This window comes from Pan paniscus, chromosome 4 (assembly GCF_029289425.2).
Source record: "Pan paniscus chromosome 4, NHGRI_mPanPan1-v2.0_pri, whole genome shotgun sequence".
NCBI classification, from domain to species: Eukaryota; Metazoa; Chordata; class Mammalia; order Primates; family Hominidae; genus Pan; species Pan paniscus.
The window spans coordinates 137,856,269-137,882,939 of NC_073253.2; the positions used below are offsets into that span (position 1 = coordinate 137,856,269).

The following is a 26,671-nucleotide window of genomic DNA, read 5'->3' on the forward strand; positions in this document are numbered from 1 at the left end:
ACAACAACTCCAAGTGTTCGCAGAGAGATGCTGAATCTAAGCCTGCATCTAGCTCCTTGACTTTCCTGGGTGGCAGTACTGTTAAAAAGAGGAGTCTGGAAGGTCCTTCAATACGACCCTGTGTTACCATATGCTAGGCTGATTATATGGAAAGCTTGATGATGATAACTGCAATATGAACCAACACGTGCTGTGCTGTTCCTCTGTGCCAGCCACTGTGCCAAGAACTCTCACTATATTATCTCATTTAACCCTCCGAAGAAACCTGTGAGGCAAGGAATATTAGTATTCTTTTTGTACAAATGAGAAAAGTGAGGGTGAAAGGTGCAGTTGCCCAAGTTCACTTGGAAAATAATCTGGCATTCCTTGAATGCAGAAATCCTCACCTGCACTCCCCGGGCTACGTTGTGCTGCTTTCTAGGGGCTCCTGACATCTTAAGTCAGGCGGCCAAATCCACTGTGGACTCCAGAAGTTGTGCCAGTGTTACACACCCAGAGTGCAGTCTGTTGTGCTAATGATGGAATGGCAACAGTTAAGCCATTTTCCATTGCTACAGAAATTCCAGTATTGGAGCCTTTTTTTACTCCAGAAGTCAAGGTTTCCAGAAGAGCTAGCTTAACCCCAAGTAACATATCATGAAGTTTGTCTTTCCTCTTGGGTTCTGAGGACCGGAAAGCATTCCCTACTTTTTCAGAAAATTGGTAAGACGTATTAGGAACACTTAAAACCCAGAGGAATTAAAGCTTGTTCGTGTTGTGTGGGGCAGATCACGTGAGTTGTGTATCATGCCTGACACAATGGACTACAATCTAAGTTTGCTAATTTGCAGTGAATATTGCTTATGTATGCTATTTAACAAACTAGAGTCTTTTTTTTTTTGCCTCATTCTGACACCTGTTTTTCACTGAGTATAAGGCATTCAGCAAGCCCATTTGAAGATAAGCCATCAAAACAAAGCCCAAAAGAGCTAATTCTGCAGCTGCAAGCCCCAGCCTCAGCCTTCCTGCTCCTCATCTCCAGGGTCTGTGCAGTGGGTGGGGAGGAAGGAACAATGTCACCTCGTGTAAACGCCAGCATCCATCCCCATTACCTGTGCATCTGAGGGTAGAGCGTGAGCACCAGCGAAGTGGTCATTTGTTCTTAGAGCCTGCAACCTCTGGTGCATGGTCCATGAATAGTTAAGACCACCTGATGTATAAACCATCATGTCAAAGTGAGTGTTTTGCATTGCATTTTGAAGCCAGTCCTACAGAAACTTCCTTCCTGCCTGTCTTCTTCTATGTCTCCTGATTTTCCTTCTCTTGATTTGTGGCAAGTTTGACTCTTGAGATTGCTGACCCTCTAAGCAGGGATTGGATCTGACTTTAGGCTTCTTTGTAACCTCTGATGCTGCAGTGGGACTCAGGGAATCTCAGATAACATCACGATAGGACCTGGACACCTAATATCAAACATACACACCAATGCCAGAAGTACCAAAGCAGAAGGAAGAGATTTTTTTATACTTAGATAGTCAAGAAGATTCTTTTCTCTAGAGTCATACCTTCATTTGTCAACACCTCTGAGAACCGGGCCGCCAGGAAGTCCTGGAAGAGATATTCAGCATTTGGCGCTAGTCGCTCCTACTCTCCAGTTTCTATAAGGTCTGGAGAATGACTTTACCACTGCTGGTTACCACAGCCACATCTGCGTGATACGCAGAGGGAAAGCTGCATAATTTATGATGTGTAAGACTACGATTATGAACTGGGATTTCACAAATCAAGCCCAGTGGAAACATAACCAGGAGAGTCAGTTGACTTGAAACGGAGCCCACATCTCTGTGCAGGATTTACCGCCATGCCTGTCTGGTTCATCCCATCATGAAGCGTGCAGGCCCCTGACTAGCCTTCGGGGCCAGATCTTTCACTAGTTACAGAAACCTGGGAAAACATACAGCAATTGAGCACCGGCAGCCCGTTCTGTTGGGTCAGCAGAGAGTGCTTTTAAAAACTTGAAATAGGACACGTTTGGGTAAGTGGTGGCCCCCACAAGTCCCTATTTTCTAAACCCAGACATTTTACGCATTTATGTGACTCCACCTCTGAATGTGTCATGCCTGAATAGAACCTTGGAGAAGCAAGTACCTGTACGTAAATGTGCACCTTCCTCCTACCTTGACTACAGAAGATGTCAGAAAGGGAAGGGGGTGCCATAGAGATGGGCTTACTGTGCTGGTCGCTCCTGTCCCTTGTCCCATCCACTGTGCCATCCGGAAGGATCCTCAGGAAGTGGCCCCCGTTGCTACAGTAGAGGAGTTTGGGCTTCTTGTAATTCCCTGGAGGCAGATTAAACTTCTCGGTCAGGGCTGTGAAGGTGGTGATTTCCCCTTCAGCCATGGCTCAGCAGCTGCTGCTTGTGGCGCTTTCAAGACTGTAAGAAATTGAACAAACCTGTAGTCGGTTCTTCCAGCAAAGGCACAAAATGCACTTTGAAGAGAGGAAGGACAGCTCCAGGGCACAGGGTTCCTGGGTAGTGAGTAAGCACAGCCTGCCCAGGTGATGCCCACAGTCCGCGGGCCTGTGAGGTGGCTGGTGGTTAAGGAAGGATGGTCCCAGGCCTGGGAGGGGTTTCCAGGGCATTTTTCTCTCTTCCCAATTGGACACAGCTTTGGACCAAACTGCATTTTTTAGAACTTCAAATTTAATCATCTGACCATGGGGAAAAGAATCATGTTTTGGTCCCTCCTTCTGGTCCACACACATCCTCAAATTAAACACCAAAGTTGCACTAAAATAACACCTAGGGTCTGGCTGAAACCCACAAAAGCTGAGAGGTCAGGACCAAGGTTCTGCCCTCCACCCTCACGTTGCGTTGGTGAGGTACCGCGAAGCAGATAGCACAGATGGCCTGGACGTTCGGGACCTGCAGCCAAAGGCACAGGAGGCCTTTCAGGGACACAACAGGGAAAGTAAAGCGTTAGTATGTTAAGGGAAGCTTCTGGATTTGCTGGGGGAAACAGAACTGGAACCAGGGAAAAAGGCACAGAGTGGGAGTAAGTGGGGTTTTTAAAGGGCAAATACCATATCAAAGGAAATGTTATAAGACAGATCATTATGAAGGCTATGCCTGGTTCCTGCCCATTCTGCAGCTTTCCACATAGCTTCATGTGGCACAGAGAAGGTGGGCCTGTCCCTTGCACGCAGGCTGTTTTTGTCCTAGCTATTTTCTAATGTGAGATAGAACACAGAAACCACCATATTATATATAATATACCTTTAACATTATATGTAGCCACTACATACAAACTTATATTATTAATGTGAAAATGCATCACTTACACCTCAAAGGATTAAAAAACAAAACCAATGAGCATTAGAATTGGTTAAAACATATACTTGCCCCACCATTTAGGAGAAGGAAGTGCTGGTGACTCTAAAAACTGAAAAGAAAGAGGCCAAAAAGAGACCAGGAAACTAACGTGTGAGCTGCACTTTTTTTTTTTTTTTCTCCTGAGACGGAGTCTCTGTAGCCCAGGATGGAGTGCAGTAGCACGATCTCAGCTCACTGCAACCTTTGCCTCCCGGGTCCCAGTTCAAGCAATTCTCCTGCCTTAGCCTCCCAAGTAGCTGAGATTACAGGAATGCGCCACCACACCAGGGTAATTTTTATATTTTTAGTAGAGATGGGGTTTCACCATGTTGGCCAGGCTGGTCTTGAACTCATGACCTCGTGATCCGCCTGCCTCGGCCTCCCAAAGTGCTGGGATTACAGGCGTAAGCCACCGCGCCCGGCCTGGGAGCTGTAATTTGTAAGTGTGAGTAGTGAATGTGATCATCAATACATATTGATTATCAAGTGGTCTTAGAATAAAAATCATCACCCTCATCATTAATGTATTTTGGGCTACAGGTTATCTCAAGGAATCTCACCATAATCCCTTGAAGTGGACACTAATATTATCATCATTTTTAATAAAACCAAAGCTTACAGATGTTCAGTGACCTGCCCAAGGGCAACAGCTAGTAAGCGATGGAGCTGAATCGCAAAAGGAGTCTGGGAAGAGAAAGCCCCAATTTGCCCTTGATCACCATGAAAAGGTTTAGTGACTTTATCCACACTAGTCTTTTTATGAGGAGTGGGGTTTTTACCCATTGCCTGACATGTACATCTGCCACCATTAACTTGTCATTCATATATTTATTTGTGACCCAAAGGTTGGCTAGTCTCCACCAACAGCCTCTCCTTTTGCCCCCATGCCATCTGTGAAACAGGACTCCATGCATCTCCACCTTCTCCAGGAGAAGCCCACCCCAGCAGCTTCGTGAGCATCATGGAAGACCAGCAGCTACCCTGCCTTCCCTGCACTAACCATCCATCAGTGCCTGTAGCAGCCGTGTGGAGCTGCTCTCATAGGAGATGGTTCCGTCATAAATCAAGACACCAATTACAATAATTTGTCCTTATGACTTTAAAATGAGGGCTCGTGTTGGAAGCCTCCATCTGTTTTCTCTGCTCCTGGCATTTTAATGTTTCTGGTACATTTTTCCCACTCTGCCACCACATGGGCCAGCCATTGTCCCTGGTTTCAACTACTGTTGGAGGTGCCTCCAAGAATCCCAAAGAGAATTTCTCATATACCATATAAACTATATTTAAAGTCAGACCATCCCAAATGTCCCCTCCATCCCATATGGTGAAACTTCGATTAATTCTTTTCACATAATACAGCAACAGACAGAAAATAAATATAATACCACATATATGTAATTTTATTTATGTCAATTTCACAGAGAGGATTGCAGAGTTTCCCTTGCATAGTACAATCTCTCTCCATCCTCACTGTCTCTTCCAAACCTTACTTTCTTATCCATAAGCCTCTAAGTCCTTCTGTGTGCACCTCTGGCTCTCTTACTCTCTGTCCCTCTGTCTCTTCCTGTCTCTCCACTCACTCCTCTCTCCACCCAGCCTCTCACTCTAACTCCTCACTCCACTCCCTTCTGGATCCACTTCTAATGTAAAGCAATTTAGCTCTTCCCAGTGTGGATATCTTTATCCCTCACCTCTCTATTAGCACTCAACCATCACCAGATTCCCCTTCCTTAAAATACAACTAAGAGATAATGATTTTTTTCTTTCATTTATTTTTTTCCAAGCACTTCCTAAGTTATGTACTTCAGTTGGTACAGGAGACAATAATTATATACCAGTGGTTGCCACTTAACTGCACAAATAGTCATTTGTATTGTCAATCTTAGGTGGGCCGAATTTTGTTTCTCCTTGTCTCTGGACTTCCTCCAGTGTAGGTCCCCATTTGCCTCTGATTGTGGGGCAATTTCATGTTAAGAATGGCCTTTCAGGCCAGGTGTGGTGGCTCATGCCTGCAATCCTAGCACTTTGGGAGGCCGAGGTGGGTGGATCACCTGAGGTCAAGCGTTCAAGACCAGTCTCGCCAACATGGCAAAAACCCATCTCTACTAAAAATACAAAAATTAGCCAGTTGTGGTGGTGCATGCCTGTAGTCCCAGCTACTTGGGAGGCTGAGGCAGGAGAATGGCATGAACCTGGGAGACGACAGTTGCAGTGAGCCAAGATTGAGCCGTTGCACCCCAGCCTGGGCGACAGAGCGAGACTCTGTCTCAAAAAAAAAAAAAGGATGGCTTTTCTTCTAGATTCTAGACCATGTGTGTATGAGCCATGCAGCCCAGACTTCATCACTGTGGAGTTTTCACTGGCTAAATAACCTCAGCCAGAGCCCAGCAGGTCCTCAGGGGCCCCTCCCTCCTGACCACAGTGTACCTGCAGTCATACAAGGCCACACCTCTGCTCTCTGCCTGATCCCCTCAGTGAGAGGGAGCATCATGAGGGTGCCTATACTGATGTCAGATGGCTCCCCAAACCCTTCAGATCCACAACTGAAAACCTGAAGGAGACATGTAGACTTCTGAAAATAAGCCTGGAGTCAACATGAAACTGACAGACCATGGTAGCTGAGATTGATGACTCAGCTGAAACATACAAAAAATGAAATCCCTTTTTGTTGCTAAAGGAAACCCCAGGGGCATGAAAAGCCCTTATTTTAAACTTTATTTGTAATTTACCTATAGTTTGAGCAGTAGTTGGTCCAAAGTTCCTTGCCAATCCACTATTTGTTAAAGGGTAGAAATAAAGGAAGTATATGGCGTGATAAAACCATAAGGCAGCAACGTTAGCAGGCCCTTGGAGATTTACACAAATTGCTTTAATAAATGAATCCATTAACTAAGTGAAATCAGGCATTAAGTGTAATGGAAATTTATAAGCTCTGCTTCTTGTTACTATTTTCTTTTTAGTGGCTGTCAGAGGAGGGGATTGTCTGTGTTGTGTTGGGAAATGGAGAAGATCAAGCCCAGCGAACTCCGTGTCACCATTGTGCACGAAGCCCAGCCCTTTGAGATTTGGGGTATGGGTGAGATTTTAGGAAATCCAGATGATTTTTTTTGATTTATCAGTGACACCCAGGTTAGAGGAACAGCAAGCCTATGGAACATCTGTGTTAAGGCTGACATACTTTTTCAGCTGTGGCCTCTGGAAGGGAACCTGAACTCTGACACATGAACAGGATGTGGATAGTAAGCAACCACTTTGGCTCTGGGAACCCGGGCGAGTCATTCACTCCTTCTGAGATGTTTCCTCTAATAATTCTCATCCTGCCTCTCACACAGTTGTCTGAAGGATTAAATGGGTACAATATTGATACAGTGCTTGAAAAATGGGACCTGACCTATAGGAGATAATAGTAACTGGTTATGTTGAACTAGTTGGAGCCTGGTGTGATCTAAGTCAGCTGTGATTAAATGCTCAATTTAAAATAATTTTTTAATTGGTTTGAAAATAGAAGTTTTTCATTCCCATATTTGGCAGAAATTAGCTAAGCTCCTCCCCCTGTGATGTAAGCCACAAACATAGCAGAGAAGATGAAAGACACAAAGGTAAGCCATGGTTATGTAAGAAAAAATCCTGGTCTGCATTTCAGACTCAGTTCTCAGCTTATCAACAGTTAATATAGTGACAGTTACTATATAGTTATTATAGTTATTTGCGAGGCCCATTATTTCTAGGAGACATTTGTGCTCAGCTTGGCCCTGGAAACTAAGCTGGAAGGAAAGACCGTGATGTGTTAAGAATCAAAGGCAGGCAAACACTGACATTTATTTTTTAGTTTTGTTTTTAATCCCTGTCACTGTGTAAGCAATGTGGAATACCCATGAAGGAGGATATTTTGCAAAGTATATAAAGCCACTGAAGGTAGATGTGTAGACAGACACCTGCTAAGGTGATAATTGGATGTATCCTCAAACCCAGCATATACAAAACAGGCCTTAGCTTTGGTTCCAAATATGCTCTAAGTCCTTGCTGCCTGTGGCTATGAATGGCATCACCCAAAATCTTAATTCTTCCTTAGAGATATTAACTAAATTTTGTTAAGTCAAATATACATGTTAAATGTTAAAGGTAACTACTAAAAGAAAAGAAATAGAATGTATTTAGTCCAAGCGGCAACTGGTAGGCGTAAGGGGGATAAGGTGGAATAAATAAAACTGTGCTTATCTTCGTGACCAGCCTGACGAACATGGAGAAACCCTGTCTCTACTAAAAATACAAAATTAACCGGGCATGGTGGCGCATGCCTGTAATCCCAGCTACTCAGGAGGCTGAGGCAGGAGAATCGCTTGAACCCGGGAGGCGGAGGTTGTGACGAGCTGAGATTGTGGCATTGCACTCCAGCCTGAGCAACAACAGCAAAACTCCATCTCAAGAAAAACCAAAAAACGAAAACAAAAACAAAACCCTGTGCTATTCCAAAATAATCTAGAAAAAGAAAAAAAGAAAATAAAGTAAAAAAATTGCTCAAAATTAGGTGGCCAAAATAAATCCAAATATATGTATAATCACAATAAATGTAAATGTGCTAAATTTACTAGCTACTGTTTTTTTTTAAATCCATCTGCACTCTGATTACAAGAGACACATTTAAAACATAATGACATAGAGAGGTTAAAAGCAAAAGAATGAAAAATAGATACCAGACAAATGTTAACAAAAAAATTGAAAACTCGACTGGGCACGGTGGCTCACGCCTGTAATCCCACCACTTTGGGAGGCCGAGGTGGACAGATCATGAGGTAAGGAGATCGAGACCATCCTGGCTAACACAGTGAAACCCTGTCTCTACTAAAAATACAAAAAAATTAGCTGGGCATGGTGGCGGGCGCCTGTAGTCCCAGCTGCTGGGGAGGCTGAGGGAGGAAAATGGTGTGAACCCAGGAGGTGGAGCTTGCAGTGAGCTGAGATCGCGCCACTACACTCCAGCCTGGGTGACAGAGCAAGACTCCGTCTCAAAAAAAAAAAAATTGAAAACTCGTGTGGCTATATTAATATCAGATAAAGTAGGTCTAAGGCAAAAAGAATGACTAAAGGTAAAAGGGATTGCCACATAATAAGTGGATTAATTCAACAGAAAGATATACAAATTCCAAACATGTATATATCTAATGACATAGCCTCAAAATACATAAAACAAAAATTGACAAATATGTAAGGAGAAAGTGACAACTCCGCAATTATGGTGGGAGATTTTATAATACATTTCTGTCATAAATGATAGAGCAAACAGACACCAAATATTAATATGTAGAAGATTGAAATACACAACTAGTAAACTTAATTGATGAGTGTATAAAAGAATCTTGTACCCAACAATGAAGTGAACATCATTCTTATCAAGGACACATGGAACATTTACGAAAATTGACCATGTACCAGGTCATAAGGCAAGACAACCCAAATAGAAAAATTTGTTTCATTCAGACTATTCTTTGGGCAGAATAGAAGTCACTCCCACCTGTTCGGTTGGTGACAATGCCCTTTCAGTTTTACCTTTTTAGTGTCTCCTAAAGCCGTCCTCTTTTCTCCAGCCTCACTTCTGTTGCCTTAGCGCAGACCCAGCACCTGTCTCACCTGGGCTGCTGCGGCAGGTCCCACCTTTCCAGCACTGCCTTCTTTCAATCCACTGTCAATTCTGCTGCTAGTGACCATTCTAACTCATCACTCCCCTGCTGTAGATCTTTGACTGGGTCATTGATTTCCCATTGTCTTTCCAGATAAAACCCAGACTCCTGCCATGACCTGTGAGGCTCTCATCATTTGACCCCTTCTTAACCCTGTGACTTTTTCTCTTATTGGCCTCTTTTTATAGTCCCCCTACACCCTCATACTCACCCAGGTCTTAGCCCAAACATTGTGCTGCTGCCAACAGTATTTTCTCTCTCTCTCTTTTTCTTTCTCCCTCCCTCCCTTCCTCCCTCCTTCCCTCCTTTCCTCCACCCTTTCACCATGGTCTGACTAAGTCACACTCACCCTTCAAAAATTTAGCTGGATATTTCGGATATTTCCTCCTCGAGCAAGCCTTATTTGGACACATCCCCCAACCCTAACCTCCCTACTCTTTCTTAAAATTCACATATACCAGTTTAGGTGGGTTCATTCCCCTGAGCTCTCCCAACAGCAGACAGCATTTCCTTTACTTCACTGCAGCGCTGGGTGTAATTCCCATCTATATCCCCCTGCCTAAACTCTTCAGTGATTTCCCATTGCTCTGGGACAAAAACAAAAGCCTTGCTGTGGCCTGCAGGACTCTGGGAGGTTCAGCCCTTACTCCCCCTCTGCCTCATTTCCCATCACGTCTCCCTCCAAACTTGCCTTCCATTTTCTGATTCCCCCCACCCTAGGACCTTTGCCCACGCTGTTCCCTCTGGAGTGATGTTCCTCTCTTTCTCTCTACCCTACTCCGCTGGTTAACTCCTAATTTTTCTTCAAATCTTAGTTCAACTCTCAATTCCTCATGAAAGCCTTTCCTGTCTTCCCTGAACTGAGTCAGTTTCCTCCAGTTCTCATAGGACCATTTAACATTTCTTCATGGCTCTTACTACCAGTGTTTAATTACACATTCACTCTTGTGATTATTTAATGTCTCTTTTCATGACTGGACTGTCAGCTCCATGATAGTACAAACCAATTGGTCTTGCTCACAATGGCATCCCAGTGCCTAGCAAAATGCCTGGCACCTGATGGGCATTTGATAAGCATCTGTTGAATGGGCAAATGAGTGTAATTTAACTACGTTTACTTCACTGACTCCTTCATTAGTCTCTGAGACCCTGGGACAGAAACTATGCCTTTTCTTTCTGTATCTAGCATTGAGCAAATACCTATGCATTATTAGTGTCCTGTGAATTCTTGTTGATTGAAGGGCAAGTCCTTTCTCAGGAGCCTCTTGTGGAACATCTTATCAGACTACCTAATTAGCAGGTGATGTCCTATAGGTATTGACAAAGAAGCTAAGCCAAGAGTCTAAATGTATTTTAATTGGGTTCAAATTAGGCCAGAATACCCTACCTTTGGTTAAAGGCAGGCTCAAACCCTGTCCTCATCTTGTAATAAATACTTCCTTATTTCTTTAAAGAAAATACTATGGAAACTAAGGATCTCAGAAAGGAAGTGATCAGCTCCTTTAGTCTCAAGTCTGAACTTATCTAACCAAGAAAAATATTTGTAGGGCCTGGAAAAAAAATCCAGGCTTTTTAAATTTCTGCCACAGCGTGTTAGGCTGGCAGGGCCCCACCTTCCACTCCCTGGTGAAGGAAAGTTTGCCAAAGAAAGGGAGGCAGTGTGTTCTTTGCTTTCTATTTCTTCTGCTCCATGTTCCATGATCTGTACTGGGTCTGAGGTAGGAGTGTAGCCATGGCTGACTGGCCTGGGCTAGCATCTCAGCATGCTGCCCCCAAACCAGTTCTGTTCCATGAGCTGAAATCTCATCTTCCGTGGTTGACAGTAAACTGTGGACTTGACTATGGGATGGACTTGACAATGGTGTGCAGGAGACAGCTCCCAGAAGCTCATGAAAGCCAATTATTAAATATTCAGGAATTTTACTATTATTAAACCATTAATATCTTGAAATCAACCCTGGTGAGAGTATTTATATCATAGAAATTGGCAAATGCCAGGGCTTTTAAAATTCTCCTTTTTTTTCCCCTCTGATAGCTGGTTTACCCAGCATACTGCTAAACTTGGGTTTGAATCCTGGTTGGACACTCACTAGTAAATGACTCATTCTCACAGTGCCCCAGTTTCCTCATCTGCAAAATGGGGCTGCATAACAGTAGCTACTGAACAGAGTCACTGTAATCTCAGCACTTGAGAACTTGTAAGTATTCGATAGATATTAGCTTGACTATCACCAGCTGTGTACCCTTTTGACACTTTTTTTTTTTTTTTTTTTTTTGAGACAGAGTCTCGTTCTGTCGCCCAGGCTGAAGTGCAGTGGTGCGATCTCGGCTCACTGCAACCTCCACCTCCCGGGTTCAAGTGATTTCTCCAGCCTCAGCCTCCCAAGTAGCTGGGATTATAGGCACATACCACCACGTCCAACTAATTTTTGCATTCTTTTAGTAGAGACGGGGTTTCTACCATGTTGGCCAGGCTGGTCTCAAACTCCTGACCTCAGGTGATCCACCTGCCTCAGCCTCCCAGAGTGCTGGGATTACAGGCATGAGCCACAGTGCCTGGCCCCTTTTGTCACTTTTACAAATCATCTGGTATTGATTTAGGATTGAACAAGCTTGATTTTTCATATTTAGAAATATTTTGTGTCATTTCATTAAAAAAATTTTTTTTTTTTTGAGATAGGGTCTTGCTCTGTCACCCAGGCTGGAGTGCAGAGTGCAGTGTACACTCATGCTCACTGTAGCCTCAAATTCCTGGGCTCAAGCGATCCTCCCACCTCAGCCTCCCAAGTAGCTGGGACTACAGGCATAGGCCACCATGCCTGGTTAACTTTTTTTTGTTTGATTGTTTGAGACAGAGTTTCGCTCTTGTTGCCCAGGCTGGAGTGCAATGGCACAATCTTGGCTCACTGCAACCTCTGCCTCCTGGTTTCAAGCAATTCTCCTGCCTCAGCTTCCCAAATAGCTGGGATTACAGGCACCCGCTACCATACCTGGCTAATTTTTGTATTTTTAGTAGAGACGGGGTTTCACCACGTTGGCCAGGCTGGTCTCGAACTCTGGACCTCAGGTGATCCATCTGCCTCAGCCTCCCAAAGGGCTGGGATTACAGGCATGAGCCACCATGCCCGGCTGCCTGGCTAACTTTTAAAATTCTTTTTTGTAGAGATGGGGTCTCACTGTGTTACCCAGGCTGGTCTTAAACTTCTAGGCTCAAGCAATCCTCCCACCTTGGCTTCACAAAGTGCTGGGATTACAGGCATAAGCCATCACGCCTGGCCCATTTAGTAATATTTTAGGAGTATTCGAAAAATACCATGTTCTAAGTGATAGGTTAGAACTTTCCATTGTCATTTATAAGCACTGATGCACTCCTCTCATTTGCTTAGGCGCTCAACATGACATGCTAGTGATGAATTTTCAGTATATTTCATGGGTCTACATGTGTTACTGTTCAGGATGACAGAGAATGTGCTTAATAGTCTTTCTCTTCTGCTCTTTAATTTAGGATACTTTTAATTCTAAAGACTCCCCAAGTCACTGAGAATAAACTGTCCCCTGGTTTCTAGAATCAAATATTATTTGAGGGAGATCAAGATGTCACATACTCTAGAAGTCAACAACTTCTACTCAGTGCCTGCCATGGGCAGAATGTTGCAGACGTCCTGGAAATTTAAAAAAGAAAAGAAAGAAAAAGAAAGACCTGAGATCCCTAATCCACAATTCTGAAATTCAAAAAGCTCTGAAAGCTAGAAGTTCTTTCATAACAGATTGTGGCAAAACCTAGCCCAAACTGTCCTGAGACTTAAAGTCTATTTGTTCTGCTTTGTGTTAATAATACTTATATAATCTGGTACAGTTGCTAATGTGTTTGATTCTAGGGTAGTGTCCCAGACACCACTGGAGTTGTTCCATAATATACAATATATGCACCATACTACCTCGCTAAAATTACCCAAATTCTAGAATCTGAAACATATCTAGCCCAAGGCTTTTCAAATAAGGGATTATGGGTTGGTAGTAGAAATCAGTTGCTGCCTTTAAGGAGTTTACAATCTAGCCACACCAGACTCATCAAGCCATGTTTCAGATAAGAGGGACATAGATGCTTGCATCTAGTGTAACTGGCAGGAAGTGGGGGCTGTTATCTAATCCAGCTGTGTCACCAAACAGCTCAGTCCCAGCCCCAGCTTGCACACTTCATAACGAAGAGAGAGAACTACAAGCAGACACACACACACACACGTGTCCTGTAGTATCCTTTATTTCTTCCCTTGATTCTGTATGTTTTTTCCCTGCAGTCTGGCTTATTCATCCACAAAATACTTCCCCTCATAGAGCATCATTCAGTTGGAGGTCAGGAATTCTTTTAAGTGCTTAGAGAAAACAGTATCCACTCCAAAAGGAAAAACAGAGTGCTCCCTGGTGCAATGGTGTGCTCTGCCGGCCCCCATTCTGTCTGAACTTTAATGGTACACCACGGTCCAAACCATCCTGCCGGCCCTGGGCCATCCTGAAGACCTGCACACATCTTAAATGGAAATATCCTTCCTGCAGACGGACACATTAAAGCCCCAGGGCTTCACGCCAAATGCAAAGTGATTCTGCAGGGGCTCTGGCAGCCCTTCGCCACCTCCTTTAGCCTTCTCTTACTGATGTGTCTCCAAAAATCTTTTGAATCTGTTGTTGTGCAAGTTACAATTTCCAGAACCAGCCCAGCAAGGACATTCCTTTCTCAAAATCAGCCAACATTCCAGCTTATAGGAAGATGGTCTGTTGGCTGCATCTTTTTTTTTCTTCCCTCTTGACCTAGAAAATTTAGCTTCTCCAGACGCAGTCTTTTGAAGTATGTGTTTGTTATCTCTTTAGAAATGCTGAGGGCTTGCCCTACCATTTGTTACTCAATAGCCGACTCTGGACCTACCCGTAAATAATAAAATATGTCCACAAATAATAATATAATGACCCTTCTTGAACATTTACTGTATGCCAGATATGGTTCTAAGCACATTACATTAATTAATCCTCAAATTCTGTTAGGAAAGTATTTTTGTTTTTGTTGTTGGCTAGGAAGGAAATGAATAGAATAGTATTCTCTGTGCAATCACCTACCCTAGCCTGTTTTAATGCCCCAACATTCCAAAGTTTAATTAACAGAAAAGGGAAGCTGTCCTCGACTGAACTCAAGGCATTGTCTGAGTTCCCCCATTTGGCAGCTAAGGAAGTGAGGCTCAGAAAGTTTATGTCACTTTTCTAAGATCATACCACTAAATATTAAAAGTAATGGCAAAAGCGCAATTACTTTTGCACCAACCTAAAACGTGTTGGAGCTGACATCTGAAGGTAGGGTTTGCTGACTCCAGAGTCCACTATTTTCATTGCTGAATAAATGTGGATAAGAGAATAAAATGCCCCTTGAACTGAGTGACCCTTGAGCTTCTCTATTCTTTTTACTCTACCAGCCCCCGGAACGTGTACAGCCCATTCGTTCATGTTCTAAAGGAGATATGTTTTTATTGAGTGGAACTTTGCAAGTTCCTCCCCTGATGGCCTGTCCTCTTCACCGGGGTGCAGCGTCCCACCGTCAGCACTTTCCTGATTGTCACTCCTGTGCCTCCTTTAGGTGACCCTGCAGCCTGTGAGACCATCTTGGCCCTTGTCAGGGCAGCCATTTGCCATTGCAGATGAAGGGTGGGGGAGAGGCCAGAGACTCCTTCAGACTGGGTTGGAAATGTCATGAAAATGGAAATTCTCACAACCTGAGAGTCATAGACCTGGATTTGGGTTTCTGCTGTGTCATTAAGTTCTTGCAAACCAGGCAAGTCATGTAACCTTTCTGGTCCCCAGTTGTCTTCTCTGTAAAATGAAGCTGTTAAGAGCTCTGATCTCATCACGTTGCCATGAGAAAGGAATAGGACAAGGTCCAGGAGGGAGCTTGCATATAGTGAGTGCTAGGAAATGTCAGCTATCGTTATCCTTGTTAATATGAACCTGTGTTTAGTGGGTTGATTATCTGAACTTTGATAGCAGTTGGGGTTTCACGGAGCATTTGGGATGAATAAACAAGCATCTCTGGATAGCTGTTGTGTAGACACTATATGAGGTACTTCATAATCATTTTGTATTTGCTGTTCCTCTATCATATGGGCTAGATGAACACCTCTCCTTCTTCTCCAGCCAAGAGAAGTGTGTTGCAGAGAGAATGGACAGCTTACCAAAGCAAATCTGTGGCTTAGTCAATAATAAAACCCTCAGTCCCGAAATACCAGTTTATAATGTCATCCCCATTTCCAAGGGGCCCAGCCTCCCTCAAAACATTAAAAAATAAAAAGGACAAAACTCACATTTCTACTAGACAGACAATATCCCGGCATCTCTGGAAGAACAGTTAGCAATCCCAGCATGAGGGTTTGTGTATTAAGGTGCTTGGATATGAAAAAGGAATGTAAACCCTGTGGAGCTCATTTCATATGTCAGACTCCATTCTGGATCTTGAAAGGGGGCCATGGAGGCCCCAGCATGCCCCAAGCACCATGCAGGAAGCAGGCAGGGGAGCAGGGCCCAGGATATGCAAAGCGACCCAGTTGGTATCACAGCCAAAGGGCAGGAAGAAAACAGTCACTTGCCCCAGTGCTAGCCTTCAAGGGTCAAGTTTTTGCAGAGCCTACACTAGGACAATGTAAAACTTGTTTCTTCTTGCATTTTTTCTTTTTAAGGATGTGGTCTATTTTTAGAGGTTCCATGTACTTGCCAACTCCCTTTGATCCCACATAAACAGTCCAAAAGGAACCATTCTCCCATTTGCACTGTTTGCTCCCTGTTTCAGCACCACCGATGGCTCTCATGGTCCTGTGACCACATCATTAGTATTCTACACCTGGCTCCACTCACAACCCAGCTGTTGGCAGGCAAAGGAGTCCTCCTTTATGGGAAGGAGATGATGCAAGAGAACATCACCAAAGGCCCCAGGACATGACTGGTGTCTGATAAGGGAGGAAAAGGCTTGGAGGTGAGTTAAAATCTTGAATCCAAGAAGCTATACTAAGAGATAAGTCTGCCTTAGTATCTACCATCTTCAGGAAGGTGCACATTGCAGTCAAGATGTCATTTATCAGGGCTGGGCGTGGTGGCTCACACCTGTAATCCCAGCATGTTGAGAGTCCGAGGCAGGCAGATCACGAGGTCGGGAGTTTGAGACCAGCCTGACCAACATGATGAAACCCCGTCTCTACTAAAAATACAAAAAATTAGCCGGGCGTGATGGCACGTGCCTGTAATCCCAGCTACTCAGGAGGTTGAGGTAAGAGAATCACTTGAACCCAGGAGGCAGAGGTTGCAGTGAGCCGAGATCGCACCATTGTACTCCAGCCTGGGTGAAAGAGCAAGACTCCGTCTCAAAATCATGAGGCTAGAGATAGTTGCCAATAACTATGTCAGTAAACTCATCCGTCAAACATGGCCTCTCGAGGGAGTTTTCTTTAACTTTGGCAGGTAGCTCAAAACATGGTTTGCTTTTACCCCTTCAACTCCTCATGGTTTTTCTCCTTGTTTCTTTTTTTCTAACTGACCTTTCAAAGCCATTTATATCCTTCATGTCCACAGCCCCCTGTCATGTTTAGAGATTAAAGAATCACTATGTTGGGCGGGGTTGTTTGAAAAATGGAGAATTTTGAATTTATTGGCCTTTGAAAGCAGATTAGGCAACAAGAAGTAAGGAGGAACGTCAGAGTGACTTCTTGCTTCTCGGAGCTGCCATCTTTTCGCACATAATTCCTCTTCACATTCAAGATGCTGCATTCCTTGGCTCCTTCTTGGCATTGTCAGGTTCAGTGGGCTCTTATGAAGTTTGATAAATCTGGATGTTTAGATAGGCCCCTGGGGTGGGGCAGACAGAAGGCAGAACTTTTCCTAGTGTTTCACGATATTGTACTCTTGAACCCTCAGTGGTGAGAGCAACTTTTCTACAGATCTGTTCCAAACTTTCCAGTTACTAGATTGTAAAATTTTATACAATGTAGGAAGTTTGATAGGCTTGATTTGCAAAAATTATTTGTCTGTGTGTAACAGGTTCTTGCTCTGTTCCCCAGGCTTTAGTGCAGTGGCACGAATACAGCTCACTGTAGCCTCAAACTCCTGGGTTCAATCGATCCTCTTGCCTCAGCCTCCTGAGTAGCTCAGACTACAGGCACGCACCACCACGACCAGCTAATTTTAAAATATATATATTTTTAGTAGAGACAAGGTCTCGCTATGTTGCCCAGGCTGGTCTTGAACTCCTGGGCTTAAGCAGTCCTTCCACCTTGGCCTTCCAAATTTCAGGGATTATAAGCATGAGCCACTGTGCTGGGCTGCAAAAATTTTCGTTAACACATAACATTTCCAGGCAGAGCATTTGCCTCCAAATCCAATTGCGTTAGGCCCAGCCTATCTAAGAAGCCCTCCTGACTTCCTTGTCCTCTATCTCAGACTGAAACGTGTTTCTTTCATGACAATTATGATAATTTAGGATTGTGTTTACTTTTTTGTTTACTTGTTATTGTCTGTCTCACTCCACACAACTGTATATGCACACTAATGTAAGCCTCGTAGGGGCCCATTTCAAATTTGTTTTGCTCACATTATCACTGTTACTCATCCTGTCTTTATTATTATTATTTAACATTTTGTTATATTTAATATTTTGTTAATCACAGATATTTTTGCATTAAATTGGATTTTTGAAAAATACGGCATTAAAATATGATATTATATATACATATATATATTTTATATATATATATATTTTTTTTTTCTTTGAGATGGAGTCTCGCTCTGTTGGCCAGGCTGGAGTGCAGTGGCGTGATCTCGGCTCACTGTAAGCCCCACCTGCTGGGTTCAAGTGATTCTCCTGCCTCAGCCTTCTGAGTAGCTGAGATTACAGGCGCCCGCCACCACGCCCAGCTAATTTTTGTATTTTTAGTAGAGACGGGGTCTCACCATGTTAGCCAGGATGGTCTCAATCTCCTGATCTCATGATCTGCCACCTCGGCCTCCCAAAGTGCTGGGATTACAGGCGTGAGCCACCGTGCCTGGCTTAAAATATGATTTATCTTGAGTGCTTGAGTACATTTTTACCCAAAGCAAGTGCCTCCCACACCTCACCCTAGTCCCAGCTGTGTTAGCTGGCTGACTTCTCTGAGGTCTGCTAATCGAGCCCTTGGACTGCCGTGAGGGGTTATCACATTAAGTACTTATTACCAACCCCACTGTCCACAGCAGGTCCAATTCACCAGCAGCTCCTATCTTACCTTCTGAAATAGCCCCATCTTTTGCTCTTGGCCCCCTCCCATCACTTTTACACATAGAGCCAGAGAGATCTTTTAAAGTTTATATCAGATTGGCTACTCCCTAGCTTAAAACCTGTCATGGCTTTCCATTTCCATAAAGTAAAATCCAAACCCTTACCATGGCCTATGAGATCCTGTATGGTCTGGCCTCACCTACGGCTCCTCCCTCCCTTTGCCCCTCTATTCCAGCCACTACATGTACCCTTGGGTCCTTGAGCCCACTATGGTCTCCTCCATATGGCTGCCTTCCTACAAATTGGTCTCTCTGCAGCAGTGCCCTTCCCTAACAGTTTCCCATGGGCTGCCTCCCATGCCCCTTTCAGAGGGCAGCTAAAGTACCACCACCTCCGAGGTCTTCCCTGGTCTCCCCAGCTAAGGTAAGTTGCTTCTCTACCTCCATGATTCTCTTTTGCAGCCTGTTGTTCTCTTTCTTCCAACATTCACCATCATCTGTAATTAATTATATATCCATCCATGTGTTTTCTTGACATCTTTTTCCCACACTGGACCGTAAGCTGCTGGAGGACAGAAGCCATGTTTATTCAACACCTTCTGCGCAGCCCTCAAACGATGGCCAGCACAGAGGAATTGCTCAGATATTTATTGAGTAAATGAGGGAGGGAGGGAACAAATGAACAGATAAATTTCAGCTTGTAGAATCTTGACCTAAGGACTCTGCTACGCACTAAGGGACTTCAATGTCCCATTCTGCTCTTTGTTGTGATGAACTTTGCTCTTCTAAAGCAAGTGTTTTTCCCCTAGATTATTTTTATAGAAAAAAGTGAAGCAAATATAGAGATAATTATTGATTCTCGCTCATCAAGTCCCTGTTCCCTATCACCAACATCCTCCTGAGAGCCTGCTGCAGAATTCCTGGGAACCACAGGAAATACGTCCACTAACCACTTGAAAAACACTTATAAAAATAGACCGGACTTGACCTTCTTCCTGTGGAAGGGCCTTTTTCCTCAGGGCAAACATTGCAAAGAAATTTTATCTCTTCTTAGGAACCTCTCTTTCCAATCACTTTCCCAGCAGGATTTATCTGGACGTTCTCAGAATCCTGTTCTGAAATTATTTCCCCACTGGCTGGGTCATCACTTGAGCAAATTGCTTATTTATTATTTCCATGCTATTGTTTTTATATTAAAGTGATAAGATAGAAATCAAGACCTGGGGGAACTATTGGGATATTTCACAGTAGGGGTAGCTTTATCCTCACCAGGGGTTAACACCCGTTGCCTCAGACTTCAATACAGGTGTGCTGCCTTCCTTACTTTGATCATTATCCTCTCAACTCATTCCTTACTTTTAAATTTTATTTAAATTAGCTTTTTTTTTTTTTTTTTTTTGAGACGGAGTCTTGCTGTGTTGCCCAGGCTGGAGTGCAGTGGCGCAATCTCGGCTCACTGCAAGCTCCGCCTCCTGGGTTCAAGCGATTCTCCTGCCTCAGCCTCCCCATTAGCTGGGACGACAGGCATGTGCCACCACGCCCGGCTAATTTTCTTGTATTTTTAATAGAGATGGGGTTTCGCCATGTTGGCTGGTCTTGAACTCCCGACCTCAGGTGATCCACCCGCCTTGGCCCCCCAAAGTGCTGTGATTACAAGCACGAGCCACCGCGCCCAGCCTAATTTTCTTATTTAAAGCCAGCTTTATCTCCCTGGTGTAACTGCAAAAATTTCCTATAAATAGAAGGCAGTGATAAAGATCAATACAATGAAGCACAGCAATGGCATTGACTTCTGCTTAGATGCTGCCTCCTGTCTGCTGGGCTCTTTTGGTTATAAAGAGAGAAGAGCAGTTCTTCTAGGGAAGTTGAAAACATAATTGTCCCAAGCTAAGGTTTTCTCCTTGAGTAACCAAAATGACTAAGGAGACTTAAAGATGGGGGCTTCCTTTCTCTCTGCAGTGTTGTTCAAAGATACTTCTCAGTACCACTCAGAATTTCTCTTATCAACAGGGGCACATGTACCATACTTTTGGGAAACAAAGAAATAATATTTAAGGTCTGTTGCTTTGGTGTTTTATCAATTCAACAAAGCAGGGGACATCAGTCCACTTACAAACCCTTAACCATAAGGGGATGATATAAAAATTAGAAAATACAGATAAACAATAAAAAGTTTTAAGAGATTGTCCATGATCATATCTGCCAGAGATACCTTCTGTTAACTTTTCTGTTCATAGAGATGTAAGCATCTTACAAAGCAGAATCATATATAGTGAACTGTTTTATAACCTGCTCTTTTATGATCTGACTTTACTCAATACATTAGGAATTTCCCCCTCATTAATAAACAGAAACCTACACCTTCATTTGTAATGGTTGCATACAGATGGTTCATTTGTAATGGTTGCACCTTCACTTGTAATGGTTGTAATGGTTGCATAGGAGTCCACAATAGGAACATGCAAAACTGTGTCAACTAACCTTTTATTGTTGGACATTTAGGTTGTTTACTTTTTTTTTTTTTTTTAGACGGAGTCTTGCTGTGTCGCCAGGCTGGAGTACAGTGGCACAATCTCGGCTCACTGCAACCTCCACCTCCCGAGTTCAAGTAATTCTCCTGCCTCAGCCTCCTGAGTAGCTGGGACCACAGGCGCCCGCCACCACACCCGGCTAATTTTTTTGATTTTTAGTAGAGACGGGGTTTCACCATCTTGGCCAAGAAGGTCTCAATCTCTTGACCTCGTGATCCACCCGCTTCGGCCTCCCGAAGTACTGGGATAGGTTGTTTACTCTTTATCACTATTATAAGCAAAACTGCTGTAGTCATCTTTGCCAACTATCCCATTACTTCCTTGGGAAGAATTTATGGAAATGGAATTACTGGGGGAAAGCACATGCATTTTATTAAGGCTTTTACTCAGACATTTCCGAACGTGTGTACCTTTTACAGGCTTGAGTTCCATTTTTATTCCTTGACTTCTCTCTACTTCCTTTCTGATGTATATGTCTGCTCTTTAAGGTAGAAGAGAAATTAATGTGAAAGTTTTAGATCTGCTGACTTTGGTGTCAAAATCTCCTTGTAAAAAAGAGGCTTGCTTCCTTTGCCTAAACTTCCTCTGAAGACATACAATAGCATTCATGGAATTTCCCTGCACCCATTTTTGTGCACGTGCCCTACCTGAGGGATGCTCTTCCAGCAGTGTGGGCCTGTGACTCTTGCCGGAGTCTAGTGTGCCCCAGGCTCACGGGGAGCAGAATGCCCACTGCAGCATTGGCTGAAAGCAGCTTTGGACTTGCCTTTTGCCTTTGACTCTTTGGGGCCCAATTTACTGCTTTGCTATACCACCATTAGAGGTGTCTCAGCTCCGACCTCTGTTCGAAGCTCATCCCCTGACTTCTGACCTCTCCTCCACTCCTGGCATCTGTTCAAAGCTCAGCTCCTCCATGAATCTCCAGGCACTAATGACTCTGTTGAATCAAGACCTCCCTCGGCTGGGCGTGGTGGCTCACGCCTGTAATCCACGTACTTTGGGAGGCCGAGACGGGCGGATCACGAGGTCAGGAGATCGAGATCATCCTGGCTAACACGGTGAAACCCTGTCTCTACTAAAAATACAAAAAAAAAAAAAAAAAAAAAAAAAAAAAAGCTGGACGTGGTGGCGGGCGCCTGTAGTCCCAGCTACTCGGGAGGCTGAGGCAGGAGAATGGCGTGAATCCAGGAGGCGGAGCTTGCAGTGAGCCGAGATCGTGCCACTGCACTCCAGCCTGGGCAACAGAGCAAGACTCCATCTCAAAAAAAAAAAAAAAAAAAAACTCCCTCTAGTGAAATCACCTCTCTAAAGTTTTATGTGTGCTCCTTTTATCCACTGTGACCACATCTCCCACTTATTAAATGCAGGGCTTTTGTGCCTGGCACAGAGCATAGTGTATTGAAGTAATACTTGCTGAAATAAGAATCCAGCCAGTCTCCCAGATTGAAGTGAGGCTTGGCACAGCCAAGTTAAAAATGGCAGACGGTTGTGAATTCTTGCTCACTTAGCATTCCAAACGGTATCCTTGTATTTAAAATAAGAGACAGCCTAGATTCAGGGTAAGAACCATGGCTGGAATTCAGGCCCCTTGCCACTAAGCAGATGTGTGACTATAGGCCAGTTGCTAGCCTCTCTGAGTCTGGTTCCTCATCTGAATAGTACTTACTCATAGAGTTGCAAAGATCAAATTTGATAATAACGTGTAGAGGGAATAATCCAGTACGCAGCATGTGATAAGCTCACCACAAATAGTATTATTAATGTCTTTCATCCTTTGGGAGTTCACAAAATAATGAAGCCTCCCTCTTCAGTTTGGACTGCAGAGCTCCTGGCTCCTACACTTTTGTGGATAACGGTACTGTTTGACTTTCTCTAAAAATCTGCTGACTGTGCCTTTCCATGGAGAAGAGAAAATAGTTGCTTTGGTTATTGCTTTTTTTTTCTTTTTTTTTTTTTCCACGACTCCTTGTAACAAAGAGTAACAAACAGTCAGGCTGAGTAATTAGCCAGAACAGGATAAGTCTCACCAGATGTCCCCAGGTCGATTGCTCGTTGTTGCACAAAGCTGTATAATTTGGAGTACTTCTTTTGATTTTCTTGTACCTTTTCCACTTAATTTAAGTATCGGAAAGGCAGGGGCTGAATGTCTTAAGGGAGACTTACACTATAATGGTTGATACTAGACTCCAGAGTCCGGGAGACCTGGCTCCCCCTGTGGCTCTGCACTAACTTGCTGGGTGACTTTGGGTAAGTCACTCCACTCCCTTGTGCCTCAATTTTCTTCAGTTTTCTTGTCCACAGAATGGGGATGATAACAGTACCTCATAGGGTGTTGGGGAGGATTAAATGAGATAATGCATGTAAAACACCTGGCACATACTAAGGTCTCAGTAAATGTGAGTTACCGTCATCTTCATCTTGCTCAAATCCACTGCCATCATCACCTTTCTATTGTACCTGGCACAGGCCCTTCCCTATGGGAGCAGCTCAGTCAGTGTCGACTTAAGTGAATAAAATGAATAGAATATGCCCCCCGCCCCTTCCACAGAAGGTGAAATCAACAATCTTCATTTTTCTGCATGTCCGAAGTCAAGCTTATGGTGCTTTATTTTAAATGAGGTTTGCAGCGCCTGACGCTGGAATTCCCAGTTACAGACCTGAGCTTCTTACCCAAGCTGCATCTTGTGTTACAAGGCACAGGACATACCATGGCACTCCCACCCTGAGCTTTCTTCCCCAAAGTAGGGCCCACCTGCCTGGGAATCACATAGGTTCCCCCAACAAAGGGTTCTGACTTGCTGGGCCGAGTCGGGGCTGGCACCCACATGTTCAACAAGATTCCACAGAGGATTCTGATGTGAGACTCCCTAGTCTGGGTGATATTTTTTCTACATCAAGATAGAGGAAAGCAGTGCAGCCTAGAAAGGAAGGGAAGGCTTGATTATTTTTCTCTTTTTAGCAAAGCCACTGAAATATCTCCAAATCTACTCTTGTTTTATTTAAAAGCGGTGGCCCTGGGGACACTGCCCATTTTGATATGTTTATTTTTTCCTATTTCTTTCCATTACTTGTATTTCCTTTATTGAATTACTGTTTGTTGCTGCTGGTGGGAAGAAAATAAAACAGAGGGTGAGGCAACATAAGTGAAGACTCCCCCTCCTTCTTGCTCTGTTTTGCTGTGTGAGGCTGGGGCCGGATTTTCTGCTTCTGCGGTGAGACGGGAGGCACAGGCCACTAGCAGGTACACCAATGCATCTGCACCTTATCTGATTTGCTCCACAGTTCTGCTTTGCTGATCATGGTGGTGCCTGGTGGAAAGGCCCAGCTTTCTCTAAACTGAGCCAGAAACCGGATCTCAAAAACTGGGACCTAATCACAACACACAAGCCCATAATATGATGACATCAGGCCTTTAGGGTGAGGAAGGGAGGTGGCTCAGGATTACCATGAGGTCCTGTTACATTTCAGTTTGTCTCTGCCTCTTATTTTATTTGGTAAAATTGTTCCCAGCTGTTTAACAATCGGACTCATTCATTCACTTGTCACATATTCAGTGAGTACCTACTATGTGCCAGACATAAGGAATATTGTGAATAACAAGGCAGGCACAGAGAGGCTCTCTTGAAGTTTGAATTCTGGTGGGGAAGACCTTTCCCCATGCAAGCGATTTTGAATGAACTGAGTATTATAGTGGCAAAGTCCAGGTTGCCCTGAGAGCCAGGTAATAAGCAATCTATAGGACCTGGGAGACTTCGGAAGACTTCTTAGAGGAAGGGGTATTTCTATTACTAGTGAGTAGAGAGAGGGAGGTTGCAGGTAAAAGTATGTGCAGAGGTCATGAGTCCAGAAAGAGCAAGTTTTACTTGGGGGAACTGAACAGAGTCCATTATGGATGAGGGGAGAAGGCTGTGGCTGGGGAAGCTGGCAGGGCCAGGCTACACAGGGTCCTGTAGGCACCTGTCTGAAGAACTGTGGGAAACTATGGAATATTCAGGCTGGGATGTGATGTTATCAGATTTGCATTTTTAAAATGTCATTCTGGCTGCTGAGTGACTAATTGGAGGAAAGGCAAGGAAATCAGCTGCAATTGCCCAAGTAAGAGGTCTTGGGACCTCAGATCAAGTGGTATATGTGGGTATGGGCTAAATGCTGTGTCCACTGCTCACAGCTTTCCAGCCAGGACACCTTGAGTATGTCAGCCCAGCGGCCTTCTCTGGGAGAGACAGTGGCATTTAGCCAGGGCACGGTACTGGCAGATGAACTAAACTCGAATTTTAAAATCCCAACACCAAAGATACAAGGAATATAATTTCCAAACAAGATGTGCTGCTTTGAGAATGTGGAGGTCATTGACCTCCAGAGACAGATTTGGAAGTGAAGAACCACGGCATTTTTGTTTTTTTTTTTTGAGACAGAGTCTTGCTCTGTCGCCCAGGCTGGAGTGCAGTGGCTCGATCTCAGCTCACTGCAAGCTCCGCCTCCTGGATTCACACCATTCTCCTGCCTCAGCCTCCCGAGTATCTGGGACTACAGGTGCCTGCCACCACACTCAGCTAATTTTTTTGTATTTTTGTAGAGACAGGGTTTCACCATGTTAGCCATGATGGTCTCGATCTCCTGACTTCGTGATCTGCCTGCCTCAGCCTCCCAGAGTGCTGGGATTACAGGTGTGAGCCACCATGCCCAGCCACCATGGCATCTTAATAGTTGACAAACAGTGCTGGGAGCCAGAGCTCTCTCGTTGCCTGCCATGCAGCCTGGGCATCCAGGACTGTCGTCCCTGCTCTTCTGCACCCTGCCTTGGACTCACCAGATGACTGGACACATTGTCTCTCCCTTGGTGTGAGTATGATCTCAAGAACCCAATTGAAAAGTCATGCTACTGTAGTTTATAACATCTACAAAACAGTGCCATTTGTGGGAGGTTTAAGGGCAGGACAGAGCCTGGAGGGGAAAGGGTGGACCAGCTGGCTCTCAAGTTGCCTTCTGGTCTTATGACTCTGTGGGGCTTGGTGATGCTAGAGGAGAAAGCTGAGACCATCTGTGGGGGCTTCATTCACCTACTCAGCAAATGGTCATTAAGAATCTACTATGTTCTGGCTGCATCCTCCGACAGCGAACAAAGCATGGCAGTGAACAAAGCCGGCAGAGCTTTCATTCCAGTCATTTCCCGAGGACAGCTGGTGACCCACTCTGCCCCCAAGCTCTCCTGGTCTTTGTACTGAGTAAAGACAGATGGCCTGAGAGTTCCCCAGCTTTGAACCATCAGTGGCCTCAAACAAGAGTGAACTCCTTTTAGTTCTCACATGTGCCATGCTTACTCTCACCTTGAGCCTTTGAACTTGCTTTTCCGTTGGCATGAACCTCTCTTTGCCAACATTGCCACCACCTCCACCTGCTACGACCCCCAGGATATTCCTTCTTCTCCCTCAGACTTCACCCCGGAGGCCTCGCACTAGTTATTTGAGTGTTTCCTCTGACTTTGCTCCATAGGGCAGAACCCCTATCTTGCTCAGCTTTTTATCCCATGTCTAGCATAAGCCTGGCACATAATATGTGCTGAATAAATATGTGTTGACTCACACAAAGTACAAAGATCAACTCAAAATGAATTGAAGTCTCACATGTAAGACCAGAGTTTGTAAATCTGCTAGAAGAAAACATAGGGGAAAGCTTCTTGATGCAGGTCTGGGTAATCATTTTTTGGATATGATTCCAAAAGCACAGACAACAAAAGCAAAAATAGTTCAATGGAATTGCATCAAACTAAAACGTTTCTGGGCAGCAAAGAAAACAGAGTGAAGAGAAAACCTATGCAATGGGAGAAAATATTT

The 26,671-nt window shown here is 44.2% G+C and overlaps 1 protein-coding gene, 1 long non-coding RNA gene and 1 other non-coding gene across 3 annotated transcripts in view; 1 reads left to right on the top strand and 2 right to left on the bottom strand.

The window, feature by feature from the left end:
• Window positions 1-26,671, top strand: part of LOC117980394 (uncharacterized) — a 427,289-nt gene that overhangs the window by 286,349 nt on the left and 114,269 nt on the right. The gene's annotated exons all lie outside the window — the stretch shown is intronic.
• The window catches only part of FGF1 (fibroblast growth factor 1), a 92,798-nt gene that overhangs the window by 19,249 nt on the left and 46,878 nt on the right, over window positions 1-26,671 (bottom strand). The window contains 1 exon segment of the mRNA XM_003829101.6: window positions 2,211-2,413. Coding sequence (XP_003829149.4) covers window positions 2,211-2,413 — 203 coding nt within the window.
• Window positions 14,085-14,221, bottom strand: LOC112439964 (small nucleolar RNA SNORA36 family). The gene has a single exon (XR_003028182.1). It is a non-coding gene; the product is annotated as a small nucleolar RNA SNORA36 family (small nucleolar RNA).